This window comes from Tachyglossus aculeatus, chromosome X2, assembly GCF_015852505.1.
Source record: "Tachyglossus aculeatus isolate mTacAcu1 chromosome X2, mTacAcu1.pri, whole genome shotgun sequence".
NCBI classification, from domain to species: domain Eukaryota; kingdom Metazoa; phylum Chordata; class Mammalia; order Monotremata; family Tachyglossidae; genus Tachyglossus; species Tachyglossus aculeatus.
In genome coordinates this window covers 6,802,281-6,817,052 of record NC_052100.1, presented here as the reverse complement: position 1 = coordinate 6,817,052, position 14,772 = coordinate 6,802,281, and the positions used below count along the sequence as shown (strand labels likewise).

Below are 14,772 nucleotides of genomic sequence, written 5' to 3'. Positions count from 1 at the left end.
TGGGTTTTAATCCTGGCTCTGCCACTTCTCTGATGTGTGACCGTGGGCAAGTCACTTCACTTCTCTAGGCCTCAGTTACCTCATCTGTAAAATGGGAACTGAGACTATGAGCCCCATGTGGGACAGGGAACTGTGTCCAACCCAATTTGCTTGTATCCACCGCAGTGCTTAGTACAGTGGCTGTCACATAGTAAGCACTTAACAAATACCCGCAATTTGGCCCAATACACATGGGGCATATGGGGCTCTCGCTTAGAAACAGTCAGGAGCTTTACAGTTCTATTCAGTTTCCCAACAGGGTAACCCAGGAAATCATAAGAAAAACAACATGACAACCACCACCTTGAGTTTTATAGCACCTTTTCCAAGTGTTTTCCACACTTTATCTAATATTCCCAATAGCCCCGAGAGGTATTACTACCCTGACCCTAGATGTGAGGAAAGAGAGCTACCAACAAGTTTAATTTTCACCTTTGAAAATATAATCCCCACTGGTAGTCAGGCTCTAAGGAACTCTGCCTTTAAAGAAGAAGCCTAGGAACTAGGGTAGACACTGACAGCCCTCAGAAATACTAGACAAAGAGAGAAATGTAAATTAACAATGCCTGTCTCTCCCTCTAGACTGTAAGTTCGCTGTGGGCAGGGAATGTGCCTACCAACTCTGTTGTACTGTATTCTCCTAAATGCTTGGGAAAGTGCTCTGCATACAATAAGCGCTCAATAAGTACCACTGATTGATAATAACGATTGTAATAGTTGCTAAGTGCTTACTAGGTGTCAAGCACCATCCTATGCACTGGGGTAGATGCAAGATAATCAGGTCAGACAGTTCCTGTCCCACACAGGGATCACAATCTAAGTAGGAGGGAGAACAGGTTTTTGAATCCCCATTTTCCAGATGAAGTAATTGGGGCCCAGAGAAGGGAAGTGACTTGCCCAAGGTCACACAGCAGATGTGTGGCGGAGCCGGGATTAGAACCCAGGTCCTCTGACTCGAAGGCCCGCGCTCTTTCCATTAGGCCATGCTGATGTATGTTAGTCCTGACAGGCGATCTAACATGATACTGTCACTCCTCCCATTTTGCGGAAGTGATCTGATTTCATACAATCCTAAAACATGTGAGCACGTTGGGTAGGGATTGTCTCTGTTGCCAAATTGTACTTTCCAAGTGCTTAGTACAGTGCTCTGCACACAGTAAGTGCTCAAAAAATACAACTGAATGAATGAATGAATTTCTCCGGAGGGAGCGCTGACTCCATTGGTTGCTCCGGGCCTTTTGTGTTCCCCTCCCTGGAGCATCTGAATGTCTCTCCATGGCAGAGAGGGGCTTGATTCTGAAAACTTTCAAACCAACCAACCAGGCAGACAGGGACAGGTGAGCTAGAAGTCAAACTCCCCAATGTACAACTGGATGATGAGAAATGGTAATTTGGAGCAGTTGGCCAGAGTTCACTGCCACTTTTGAAAAGCTGAAAATGCTTGGTGGTAGACAGAGATTAGGACACTTTATCCGGATGTCTCTTACAAATTACACAGTATGGTAGACAAAATTTAATCCTTCCATACAACGGTAATGAGCTGCCATCTAGGGGACTCCAATAGCATTTTCAATGCATCAACAGATGTGTTTTTCTAGAACTATACAGCCAGTCTATAAAGCAGTGATTGCATTGTTGAGAACCCCCCATGAAGAGCACTGTACACTCCCTGCATCCTGCTCTGCATTTATGCACACAACCATTTCTACCACACTGCGCTGAATCACGACAAATGCACATTGTCGGAAAAACGTTACCTGACTCTGCCATTGCGTTCTCTCCAAAATGCATAGTGAAGACACACATTATGGCAGAACAGACTGCAATTGTTTTCTGCCCTAAGAAAATTCATACATTTCACTTATTGCCATGAATAAAAAAAACCCAACCCCAAGTAGTCATGTATTGCAATATAGTTAAATTATTATATTAGCATATTATGGTGATGATATCAAAGGACCTGGGTTCTAATCCCATTGCACCACTCATCTGCTGTGTGACCTTGGGCAAGTCATTTAACTTCTGTGGGCTTCAGTTCCCTCATCTGTAAAATGGGGGTTAAGGCTGTGAGCACTATTGTGGGACACGGACTGTGTCCAACCCGATTATCTTGTACCTACCCCAGCGCTTAGAACATAGTAAGTGCTTAACAATTTCTAAAATTAGTATTAAGTGCTTATTGCACAGTCCCTGTCCCACATGGAGCTCACAGTAATATCAGCTTATAAAAAGTCATGGTTCTTAGAGCAGGTTGTTGCCACCTGCTCCGGCTCCGCCAATTGTCAGCTGTGTGACTTTGGGCAAGTCACTTAACTTCTCTAAGCCTCAGTTACCTCATCTGTAAAATGGGGATTAAGACTGTGAGCCCCCTCGTGGGACAACCTGATCACCTTGTAACCTCCCCAGTGCTTAGAACAGTGCTTTGCACATAGTAGGCGCTTAATAAATGCCATCATCGTCATCATCACCACTTGCTGGCAATATCGTGCACTATCAGCATGAATAGTGGGACAGGGCTCACAAAGAGGGTTGTTTTTTAAAAAAATAATAGTATTTGTTACGTGCTTACTATATGTCAGGCACTGTACTAGGCACTGTGGTAGATATAAGATCATCATCAGACACAGTCCAGCCATCACACATAGACATAGTCTTTTCAGATGAGGTAACTGAGGCACAGAGAAGTTAAGTGACTTGCCTTCAGTCAAACAACAGACAAGTGGCGGAGCCAAGATTACTACACACCTGAAGCACTTAATAAATATCACTGATTGAGAGATCCAAACCTAGCCCACTTTTCAAAGGAACGGGACTTCCAAACCACAGTGTCAGAGATTCCCCACTCAGCTGCCTCATCACAAATGACTCCACAAAAGAAAGTGATGATAGGTCTCTTTGTCTTGGTAGAAAGACATTACATAAATGACACCCTTCCCATCTTCAAAGTAGCTACTATCCCTATTCCTTATATCTTTAAGACAAAATCCTAATATTTAACCTCTGCATTGTATAAGCTCTCCATGAGGATCATGTAAACGTTTTATTGCTTTAAATCAGTCTTGAACAACCTTAAGAAAATCAAAATGGGATAGTGGGTCATCTTTTTAAAGATTCCTTTTCCCACCCCATTTCCATCATTTTCAAAAAGGAACGTTTACTGCAGTCTCCTAATCACATGCTTCGGAAGTTCCAAAAAACAGCAGACCTCAGAGGAATGAGTAATGTCCTTGAAACTTAGAGGGTCAAAGAGTTCCAATTCCAGCTCTGGGAACTAACAGCTTTTGTACCCTTTCGGCTCTCTGATTTTTCCATAGAGTACATTCTTTTCTATCTTATGAAACAGTAGGCATTCTCTACTGCCCTCTGGGCAAGCTAAAAGGAAAAAAATGATTAGCAGGAGTAGGGTATGGATTTTTGAGAGTTTTATGCAACTTAACCCGATTTCTACCCTCTGAATCTTCAAAAATGAAAATTCTATTCTTTTAAAAAAACAGTGTGATTTTTAAGTTCATTTTGGCAGTGAAGAATCATCCTAACTCAGTTACAACTCCCTCTAGACTGTAAGCTTGTCATGGGCAAGGACAGGGTCCACCAACTCCGTTCTATTGGACTCTCCCAAGCACTTAGTACAGTGCTCTGTACACAGTAAGCGCTCAGTAAATACCATTGATGATGATGATTCTCCACAACTTACTTTGATAACGTTGGAGGAGTTGATGAGTTCGGATATCCCACACCTTCACAGTCTTGTCTGTGGACACAGCAGCAATGCACGTACCACTAGGATGAAAGTCCAAGTAACTGATAAATCTGCAGAGAGAAATAGCTACATGAGATATCAATAGAAATGTTTCAGTTTTAAGTCTGAGTATGCCTCTGTTGACTGAGCTAACAAACAGGTGCAAAAAAACAAAAAATCTACATCCTTAACCTGCTAGTTTCATTCCCTTAGGTGTACAGGGGTTAGAAATAATTTTCCAAAGATTGTCAAAATAGGTGGCCCATTCCCATCGTATTTAGCCTCCTACAATTTTACACCATAGTGGGTAGAAAGTAAACCTTCATTCACTCATTCGTATTTACTGACGTATTTATTATCATATCTATGTGCACAGCATTGTACTAAGTGTTTGGGTGTTTGGGAGAGTACAATACAATAAACAGACACATTCCCCGACCACAACAAGTTTACAGTCTGTGTGTGGGGCGGGGGAGAAGAAAGACATTGATATAAATAAGTACATTACAGATATGTACATAAGTGCCATGGGGCTGGGAGAGAGGAAGAACCAAAGAAGCAAGTCAGGGCGACAGAGAAGGGAGTGGGGGAAGAGAAAAGGAGGGGCTTAGTCTGGGAAGGCCTCTTGGAGGAGATGTGCCTTCAATAAGGCTTTGAAGAGAGGGAGAGTCATTTTCTGTCTTCATGATTTCAGCCTAAGGACATGGTCCCTAACTAGCCTGCCTCCCTGCTTGGAGGCCAGAGGGGATTGAGGTGAACTCAATTTTTGTTCCCTGGCCCAACCCTGGACCTTGCAAATTTCCTCTCTCCCTCACCGGATAGCTCTGGAGGTCCACCAGGGCCTCTTGTCACTTTCAGTTATACAGCATCATCCCCTGCTCTCTCAGAGATCCAGGAGAATGCTCTGATCCTGGAGCCTCCTTGTTGGCTGGGTAAACCCCATGGCTCCAATACACACACCCATCATGCCGCTTACTAGCCCAAGGCTGTGGCTGCCATCACTCAAACTAAACCAGCTGCAACCCAGTTGACCTACCTGGGGGCTACTGCTGCTTGGCTAATGACTGCAGCTGTGGCATCTGTGGTAGTGGAGACAGCATGGAAGCAGAGGGTATATATCCTCTCCCCTTCCTCTCTCCCTCCATCTTTTCCTCCTCTTTCCCTCACTCTCCCCACGTTCTCCCTCCCCTCCCTTCTTTTCTTCCTCTTCCCCCAATCTGACTGACTGGTTATGGTATTCAGCATAGCCAAGTGGATAGGGCATGGGCCTGGGAGTCAGGAGGACCTGAGTTCTAATCCTGGCTCCATTTGTCTGCTGTGTGACAAGTCACTTCACTTCTCTGGGCCTCTGTTACCTCATCTGTGAAATGGGGATTGAGACTGTAAGCTCCATGTGGGACAGGGACCGTGTCCAACCTAACTAGCTTGTATCTACCCCAGCACTTAGTAAGCACTCAACAAATACCACAATTATTAAATTCTTATCTGCTGAGTGCAGGGGTAAATACAAACATACAGTTCAAAAAGTCCCTACCCCACAAGGGACTCAGAAGCTAAGCTTTTCCCTCCTTGATACACCCTCTCAATATTCCACCCCCTCACGCACGTGTACGTACGTGTACACACACACACACACACACACTGACACCCCTGCATCCAATAGGAAGAGTCAGAACAGATACAACTGGTAAAAATGAAAGTCATTGAAAACTGAATCAATTAAGGAATAAACAGGATCCTATGACCAGGAAGGAGGGGGTTAGTCTGGAAATACCACCTGTAGGAAGTGACTCATTAGGAAGGTTTGTAGCTTCACTGAATAACCCTGATACCATTAGTGCAAACTGAGATTGTAGATATTTTTGAAGAGAAATGCATGCGATGACAGAATGAAGTTATATCTAGCACTGGGGACCAGTCACCATTTTTGTAAATTCAAAAATAGTCTGTCCGTCATAGTGGTTAAATACCAAGAATACACTGCCCTGATATTCAATGATCAATCAGAGAGATCTTTAGGAGGCTACACATTTGGATTTGTAAAACATACCAAGAAGTTTTATCTAATTGTATCACACTTCTGAGTATTACAAAATGAGGAAAGGGAAAAGTCAATAGAAAAAAAATGATTGAATTAAAAAACTTCACTTCTTTTCAGGCATAAACTTATCTTCCTTTTTCATGGTTCCATTTTATTCTTAATAAAAATAGTAATTGTGGTATTTGTTGAGCACTTATTATGTGCCAAGCACTGTACCAGGCACTGGTATAGAGACAAGGTAATCAAGTTGGGCATAGTCCCTGTCCCACATAGGGCTCCCAGTCTCAATCCCCATTTTACAAATAAGGCACAGAGAAGTGAAGTGACTTGCCCAAGGTCACGTGGCAAACAAGTGGGGGAGCTGGGATTAGAACCCAGGTCCTTCTGACTCCCAGGCCCGTCCACTATCCACTACATAACACAAGATTAGGAAATAAATGACACGGAAGCCTGGGGCCAAAACTCTTGAGTTCTGCCTTGATAGTGGGATCCTGAGATCACTCTGAAACGACTGCCAAGAAAAGGACCCTAATACTTGCGTTTCCACCCTCCATAATGTGTCTCAAAATTAGCATGATGCTACTATAACATTTGGTATTGAATTTTCAAAAATGCCAATAAACAGTCATCCACATGCCTGGTTCCTAGAAGATAGCTCATTTTATTATATGTATCTATTCCTTTTTTTTGTTGATGGGTAAAATCCATACATTTAATGAGGCACCTAGTACAGAGAGGTACACATCCCTCAATAAGAGATCCTCTCAACTTAAAAACCTCTGACTCCCAGGTTTATCTTGGCATGTCAGGCTACTGACTGGCTAATAAATAATTTGAAAATTAAAAACACTTATTTCCAACTTTACCCGGGAGAAAGGTGCACCTTTCTTACAAATGTAATGACAGGTTTTGACCTTGTCTTCTGCTGAAAGTTTTTTGGAAAAGCCAACAATATTAGCTCTATTTTGGGGTACCATGATCGTAAATTCATGGCAACCATGCCACGCTACCATAAATTGAAGGGTCTGTTTTAAATGAAATGGTAATTAAGTGATTGAGTAAATTCCAGTCATCTTAAATTCACTAGGTAGCTGTGGTCAGAGGAAATTATAGCCCAGTTCAAAACCCTGGAAATTAGAGATAAGCAGTCACCAATCCTAACACACAGCACTTACCCGTTAGGCTCGTAGAAAGAATACACACACTCTCTAGTGAAGTGATCCCAGATTCTGACAGTTTTATCATCACTGGACGATACGATCAGCTTCCCATCAGGAGAAAATCTTAAAACAAACAAACAAAAAAGTAACACTGTCACAATAGCCGCTACAGTAGGTGGAGTAAAATACATATGCAAGACTTTCACTACTACAACTAGGGTATAAGCAGTTCTGTCACTATATGTGTTTTCCTAGGCATTTTTGCTAGAATTACAGGAGAAATTGGTGTCCTCTCTGCTGAAAAGGTATGTTGATTTTTTTTCTCCACAAGAGGTTAAGTTTCTTCTTCCTTGAACTGTTAAATGTTCAAATGAGGTCTAAAATGGAGTTGACAAAACAACTTTCATATTCTGGATTAGCCTAAATCATAAGGGCCTCTGCCAAAAACATGAAACAAAAACTGTTCTAAGGAAAAGATGAAAAGAAATTCATGAGAGAGAATTACTGGAAAATTATATGGTGCCAGATGTTTTTATATGAATATTAACCATTTTAGGAGTATGTCCCAGTTAGGAGGAAGTGGCAGATACCATAATTTTTGACCCATCTCACTATGGGGTTCTGACCACAATAACACTTTCCACTGTAATAAGAGTTTTAGCATCTGTCCATCATTCCAGGATCTGATAGTTACACATAAACATCAGCAGGAGGGGAGGGAGCTAAATTCTACAAATTTCATCTCTTCTTGTTCCTTAAATTATCTGCTCCCCATCTGCTACCCACCCCACTCTTGATTTCCTTTATTGTTTGTGTTAACTTTTGATAACATTTTAATCTTCTGCTATTCTCATGACAGACTGATTATTTATATATATATATATTTATATATATTTAGGAGAAAACACTTTGAGATCTTCACAGCAAAATTCCAAATAAATCCAAGTAGGATTATAATGACTGTATTAGACAGAAGAACATAGAAAAAACAATTTGGGAGAAGCAGAATAACCAACAGACTCTATATGGTCAAGCCGTATTTCTTTTACATACAGAGCATTATGGAAAGGGAAAATAAGTTTCTTTTCTGGTAAATGGATAAGAACATATATAGGAACCAAAGATGTTTCTTAAGTAAAGTGGAGGCAAGAGACTACAGCTGGGAAAGTTCTACAGAAACAGAATGACCATTTAGAGAAATAAGGAGTTACCTGGAGATCTTTAGACTGAGAAAAAATCATCTCACTTAATTCAGAGGGTGGAAAACTCTCCCTTCTCTAGATAAGAGTTAAAATTGAATATCTAGTATCAATCAATCTATGGTGTTTATTGAGCACTTACTATGGCCAAAGTACTGTACTAACTGCTTGGGAGAGGCTTGAAGCAGTGTGGCCTAATGGAAAGAGCCTGCAAGTCAGAGGACCTGGGTTCTAAATCCAGCTCTACCACTTACCTTCTGTGTAAGGTGAGTGGCCTTGGGCAGGTCACTTCACTTCTCTGTGCCTCAGTTTCCTCATTGGCAAAATGGGGCAGAAATATCTGTTTCTCCCTCCTCAGGCTGTGAGCCCCATACAGGGCAGGAACTGTGCTCAACCTGATTCTCTTATAACTACCTCAGTGCTTAGTGCACTGAACCAACACCACAATTAGCATTAATTAGTATTACTATTTCTCCAGTGAACCTGAAATACTTTCAATAAATTGTCTCTATCCTTCTTGGAAAAGCTATAATTCATTGGAGAAGAACAATAAATATGCAACTGGGGTAGTGACAAGATCATCAGAGAAAGATGAAAACCAAAAGAAACCCTGAGAGAATGCATTCCTTATTGAAGGCCCATCTCCTCCAAGACGCCTTCCAAGACTAAGCCCCACTTTTTCTCATCTCCCATTCCCTTGTGCGTCATCCCAACTTGCTCCCTTTGCCCTTCCCCTCCCCCCAACCCCACAGCACTTATGTATGTATTTGTAATTTTATTTATTTATATTGATGTCTGTCTCCCTGGCCCTAGACTGTGAGCTCATTGTGGGCAGGGAATGACACCGCTTATTGTTGTACTGTACTCTCCCAAGCACTTATTACAGTGCTCTGCATATAGTAAGCTCTTAGTAAATATGACTGAATGAATTCATTCATTCATTAACTCAATCGTATTTATTGAGCACTTACTATGTGAAGAGCACTGGACTAAGTGCTTGCAAAGTACAATTCGGCAACAAAGAGAGACAATCCCTACCCAACAACAGGTTCACAGTCTAGAAGGGGGAGACAGACAACAAAACAAGTAGACAGGCATCAATATAAATAGTTATAAATATATACACATCATTAGTAAAATAAATAGAATAATAAATATGTACATATATACACAAGTGCTGTGGGGCGGGGAGGGGAGTAGAGCAGACAGAGGGAGTCGGGGCGATGAAGAGGGGAGGAGGAGGAGAAGAAAAGGGGGGGCTCAGTCTGGGAATGAATGAATGAAGGAATGAATAAAGTAGTGTAAGCAGCATCTTTTCAGGCTGATTCATTCTTTCATTCAATCATATTTATTGAGCACTTACTGTGTGCGGAGCACTGTACTAAGCGCTTGGGAAGTACAAGTCAGCAAGATGAACCAGGTGCAATGATCAAAATAGGATGTGTCTTAAAATCTCAACCTCGCCCCGGGGAACAACAGGTTATCTGTAAATACCCATTGCATTTATTTACAGAACAAATTCTGGCCAGCAAATAAATCTCTTTGCCAAAAGAGTGGACTTACTTGGCACAACGGACCCAGTTACTGTGCAGGTTCAAGGAGAATAAGAATTTCTGTTTGTGCACAGTCCACACTTTAACAGTCTTGTCATCAGACGCAGTCACCAACAGCTGACCATCACTGGAGAAATGAACACTTCTTACACTTGCCTTGTGAGCTTTAAACACAACAGAGTCTCCTTTCCTGAAGGCAAAACAATTAGGATGTTAAGTAAAAAAGTCACATTTTAGACAATTCTGCATAGCAGGTGGTGGAGTTAAAAAAGTCATTCCCAATCAATTACGCAATAGTCCCCTCCTTCGAAAAACTGCCCCAAAACGAGTTGCTCTGTGCCTCAGTTACTTCATCTGTAAAATGGGGATTAAGACCCTGAGCCCCATGCAGGACATGTACTGTGTCCAACCTAATTAACTTGCATCTAATCCAGTGCTTAGTACAGTGCCTGGCAATCAATCAATCAATCGTATTTATTGAGCGCTTACTGTGTGCAGAGCACTGTACTAAGCGCTTGGGAAGTACAAGTTGGCAACATATAGAGACAGTCCCTACCCAACAGTGGGCTCACAGTCTAAATGAGGGAGACAGAACAAAACCAAACATACTAACAAAATAAAATAAATAGAATAGATATGTACAAGTAAAACAAATAAATAGAGTAATAAATATGTACAAACATATATACATATATACAGGTGCTGTGGGGAAGGGAAGGAGGTAAGGTAAACCCAAGTGATCTGGTCCCCACTGGCTGTCCCTGTGTGCCAAGCACAGACTCAAGTTGATGTTAAATAGCCAAAAGGTGATGTCTGAGTGCTACACTAAGGTGAATTACTTGCTGTGGTTATGTAACTCAAAGGGAGAGAAATTAAGGGGATTTTACTTTTGGATAAAGTGGCATAAAATAGTAAACTGTAATCCATTCAAAGCTAGTCTTCTTGAAGTCCATCGGTTGTTTAGTGGAGTCTCCATCATGGCTGCCTCATGTTTAGAATCCAAGTGAATGCTAGCTTCCCAAACAGCCCAGCTATCTTGACTTTTTCAAATAGTTCAAACCCAGTCTGGTTCTCCATCGGTTTTCAAAATGGTACTGTGCAGAGGTAGAGGTTGTCCCGTATGATTTGCTGAAGCTCATGATCCACCGATCCTTTCTGGAACCATAAATTGAGGTAGTGATGGAGATCCTTATCAACAGCCCCTCCTGGACGCATGGCAGGCCATGCTCTGTCTCCTATCCTCTTGTAAACACACAGTAAGCACTCAACAAACACCATCAAAAAAACCCAAAACACACACAGTTTGGAGCATGACTGCCAAAATACTGATTTTACCAATCAACTACACTTACACATTTGGAATCCACAGGCGAACTGTTTGATCTCTAGATCCAGATGCCACAAGATTTCCAGAGGGTGAAAACTGAACACACATCACAGCATCTTGGTGGCCCTCAAAACGATAAGGTCTCATCTGAGGTTTCAGGTTCCAGATCACCACATACGAATCCACGCTGCCGCTTACTAAATTTAGAAGCCAAACTCCCATTAGCATTTGCTGAAACTGTCCCAGACAAGAAAAGAATCCAACATATTAGTCCTCATTTCCACTGCGGCGGGGGGGAATCCTTCCCACTAGTGATACAAAATTTTTCATCAGAACTCTAAAGAGATCAACCTCAGAGAATCAGCAGAGTGCAAACACTTTGGGGAGAAATGGGGTTTTTTATATGTCCAAATGGTGGATTCCACAGGCCAAAAAAGCAAAGCCGAAGAAACAATGCAGATCGTTGCCCTCACCGGCCCAGAACTGTTCAGTGCAATAAGCTCGTTGTGGGCAGGGAATGTGTCTGTTTACTATTATATTGAACTCTCCCAAGCGCTTAGTACAGTGCTCTGCATACAGTAAGCGCTCGATAAATACGACTGACTGACTGACTGCTATTCTGTTCCTTTGAGATCACTGCTAGTGGCCCCAGGAGGAACCAAGATGAGAGCACAAAGCTACCTCTTGGTAAAATGGGATCTTGCAACAGAGAAAGGCAATGGGTGGGCATTTATTGTGGGACAGCTGAAATGAGGGGGCTTTCAGGGGATAGTTCGAAAGCAAAAAAAAAAAACCATTATGAACAAAGCAATGAATGCTCTCGGAGACATGAAGGAGAGAAGAAATTCGTGATCGTTTTGTTTTCAATGTAAAAATTTTATTATGGCTGGTTGTAAATACTCAACTTTTGCCATAGATAGAAAAGAAAATAAAAATGCCTTGACAAAAAAAGTCCTGATTCCCATCCTAAACACCATCTCAGCTCCACCGTTCCCCCTGCCCCCCAAAAAATGAACCTTGAAGGAGATGATGAGCAGGGGTGGAGAATTACCAAGGAGGAAGGGCATGCCTTTCTCCAATTTAAATCCCTCCTCTCATAACCACTTTCTCTTCTATTCGGCCAACCCTGAGGGTAGTTATGCCTTAGCAACATAGAAACCAAAGAAGCTGCCTTCTGCATCTGGTCAACCATGTACCTCTTCTCTGATACTTCCACTGCTTAAAGCGTGACCTACTTCGCAGGGTGCTATGCCCCAAAATTGCAGAATGATTGGAATATAAGCATAGTGTAATTATACACACAATTACAGCTCTTTACCACTGAACCATTAATATGCAATATAATATCAAGAATTTAATTCCGATGCAGGCAAAGTCTAAAAGAGAGCTAGTAGTCTGGATTCCATTGTACCATAAATTAGACTGGATACATAATCCTTAGTTCAGTGTTTTAAATCTGTCTGGGCTTTGTACATTCAAAAGCATTTTTAAAACAGGCAACTGCATATGAGATCTCAAGCAAGGGATATCAATCTTACCTAAGTGCTTCATATTCGGACTGAAATCCACAGAGGTGACAATATCTTTATGGCCTCTGAAATGTCTCTCCAAATTCGGATCCCCCTAAAAAACAGGAAAATACACAGAATGGTATGATGAACGACTACAGAATTCTGCACAGATACATACTTCCGGACCAGCCACACACTTTTCCCTCAAAAGAGTCCCGGTTTTCGAAACACCCTCCTGGAGGAAAAAGACACGGTGGATTTGATGCCTTGCCTCTCTTTCAACCCCTACAAAAAGCCCCCTCCCAAATCAAGTTTCCCCCTGGTTTAAAACCCCTGGGCCGGTCAGGGCGAAGAATATTCCCGAACAAGGTGTTCCAGGCGCGGCCTGAAGGGGGCGATGAGGCGAGTGGGCGAGGCCAGGGCAAAGACTATTCCAGAAGAAGGTGTTCCAAGCACGGCCTGAAGGGGGCGAGGAGGCAAGTGGGCGAGAGGTGTTAAGGGGCGGGCTCGGGCCCAGGACAGAGTGTTCCAGAACAAGGTGCTCCAGGGCGGGATCAGGAAGATGGAGAGGGTAGAAAAAAGGACAGAGAAGAGACTGTAAGGCAACTCCCTTGAAGTGTATTCGCCCAAGCGCTTTGCACACAGTAAGCCCTCAATAAATACCACTGATTGATACAATACGATTGACTACGCGCAACATTTTTGAATTGGTCCAGCACATTCCCAACTATGTATCAAGCGCTTTGTATACAGTAAGAGCTCAATAAATACGATTGAATGAATGATCTCCCCCGTTTTGCAACCTCAACAACCTTGGCGCTCGCTCTACACCCTCTGCTGTTTAAGCCACATCTTCCTCCACCGATAAATTACGTTGACGTCCGCGTTAGACTGGAAAGCCTTTGAAGGCGGGAGCTTGGTCTTCTCCAGATTGATAGGGGAGAGGGGGACACCGGGTTTGGGGGTGGCAGCTGCCAGGCTATGGAGAAGGTCCTGGGTGAACGTCAGGGTACAGTCCGCGACATTTCAAATTTTAAAAAAGTTAATACTCGATCTGACTGTTCGACCAAATTAACCAGAAGAGGTGATCCTAAAGTGAGAACCGCGGAGGGGTTGGGGGAAGAATTAGGGAGACTTTAGAGAGACCACAGCCAGGTGGGAATAAAGAGTTCTTTGGAGGGGGTCCTTCTGAAGAGATTTGAGAAAAACACTGAGTCCCGAGGGTTGATCGTTTTTGGCGGGGGCGCGGAGGGGAGATGTCCACCAAATCGGAAACCGGGTCCCTCAAAACTGATAACTTTCTAGACCGTGAGCCCCTTCTAAACTGTGAGCCCGTTGTTGGTTAGGGACCGTCTCTATATGTTGCCAACTTGTACTTCCCAAGCGCTTAGTACAGTGCTCTGCACACAGTAAGCGCTCGATAAATACGATTGAATGAATGAATGAAGGACCTGGTTAACTTTCTAGACCGTGAGCCCCCTCTAAACTGTGAGCTCGTTGTTGGGTAGGGACCGTCTCTATAATGTTGCCAACTTGGACTTCCCAAGCGCTTAGTGCAGTGCTCTGCACACAGTAAGCGCTCGATAAATACGATTGAATGAATGACCTGGTTAAGAAGGCGATCCCCACCTGCTCCCGCCGCCCACCTCCCCGCGCTCCATCCTTCAACCAACGCCCTTCTCCCCCAAACCGGCCGATCAATTTCTCTTCGTGGCCCCCGCATGCCAGCCGATCTACTCCCACCCCAGCCGATCGAGTTCCCTCCACGGCCTCCCATGCCAGCCGATCGATTTCCCTCCAGATCCCCCCAACCCAACCGATCAACTTCCCTCCACGGCCTCCCATCCCAGCCGACCGATTTCTCTCCAGAGCTCCCCATCCGAAAAGGGCCGGCGACAGGGCCCGGGGCGAGTTTCTTACCATGCCTGGGCTGGCGACGGTCCCCTAAAAGCAAGCGAAAGGACAGAGACGGGCGACCTGCAAAGCGACTGAAGGCTCCGATCGCAATTCGCTTTCCGCGCCCTAACCGCTGCCAATAGCAACAGCCGAATCGTCTTAAAGGGGAGGCAGCAACGGGGTTTTTTTTTTAAGGCAAGGAGCTGACCCGTTTCTCTCCGATTAAAAGACGGCCGAGGAGAGCGCCGAAGAAAGTCGAAATAAGATTAAAACGGAGCCGTTTCATGCCCTAACCACCAGGCACACA

General features: G+C 43.4%; 1 protein-coding gene across 2 annotated transcripts in view; it reads right to left on the bottom strand.

Moving 5' to 3' along the window:
* Positions 1 to 14,556, bottom strand: part of POC1A (POC1 centriolar protein A) — a 108,198-nt gene extending 93,642 nt beyond the window's left edge. For both annotated transcript variants that reach the window (XM_038771245.1, XM_038771246.1), the window contains exons 1-6: positions 14,490 to 14,556; positions 12,597 to 12,681; positions 11,084 to 11,255; positions 9,742 to 9,921; positions 6,995 to 7,102; positions 3,734 to 3,849 (exon numbers count right to left, since the gene is read on the bottom strand). In XM_038771245.1, coding sequence (XP_038627173.1) covers positions 3,734 to 3,849; positions 6,995 to 7,102; positions 9,742 to 9,921; positions 11,084 to 11,255; positions 12,597 to 12,681; positions 14,490 to 14,492 — 664 coding nt within the window. In that variant the 5' untranslated portion in view covers positions 14,493 to 14,556. The remainder of the gene's footprint in view (positions 1 to 3,733; positions 3,850 to 6,994; positions 7,103 to 9,741; positions 9,922 to 11,083; positions 11,256 to 12,596; positions 12,682 to 14,489) is intronic.
* Between the last annotated feature and the right edge of the window lie 216 nt (positions 14,557 to 14,772).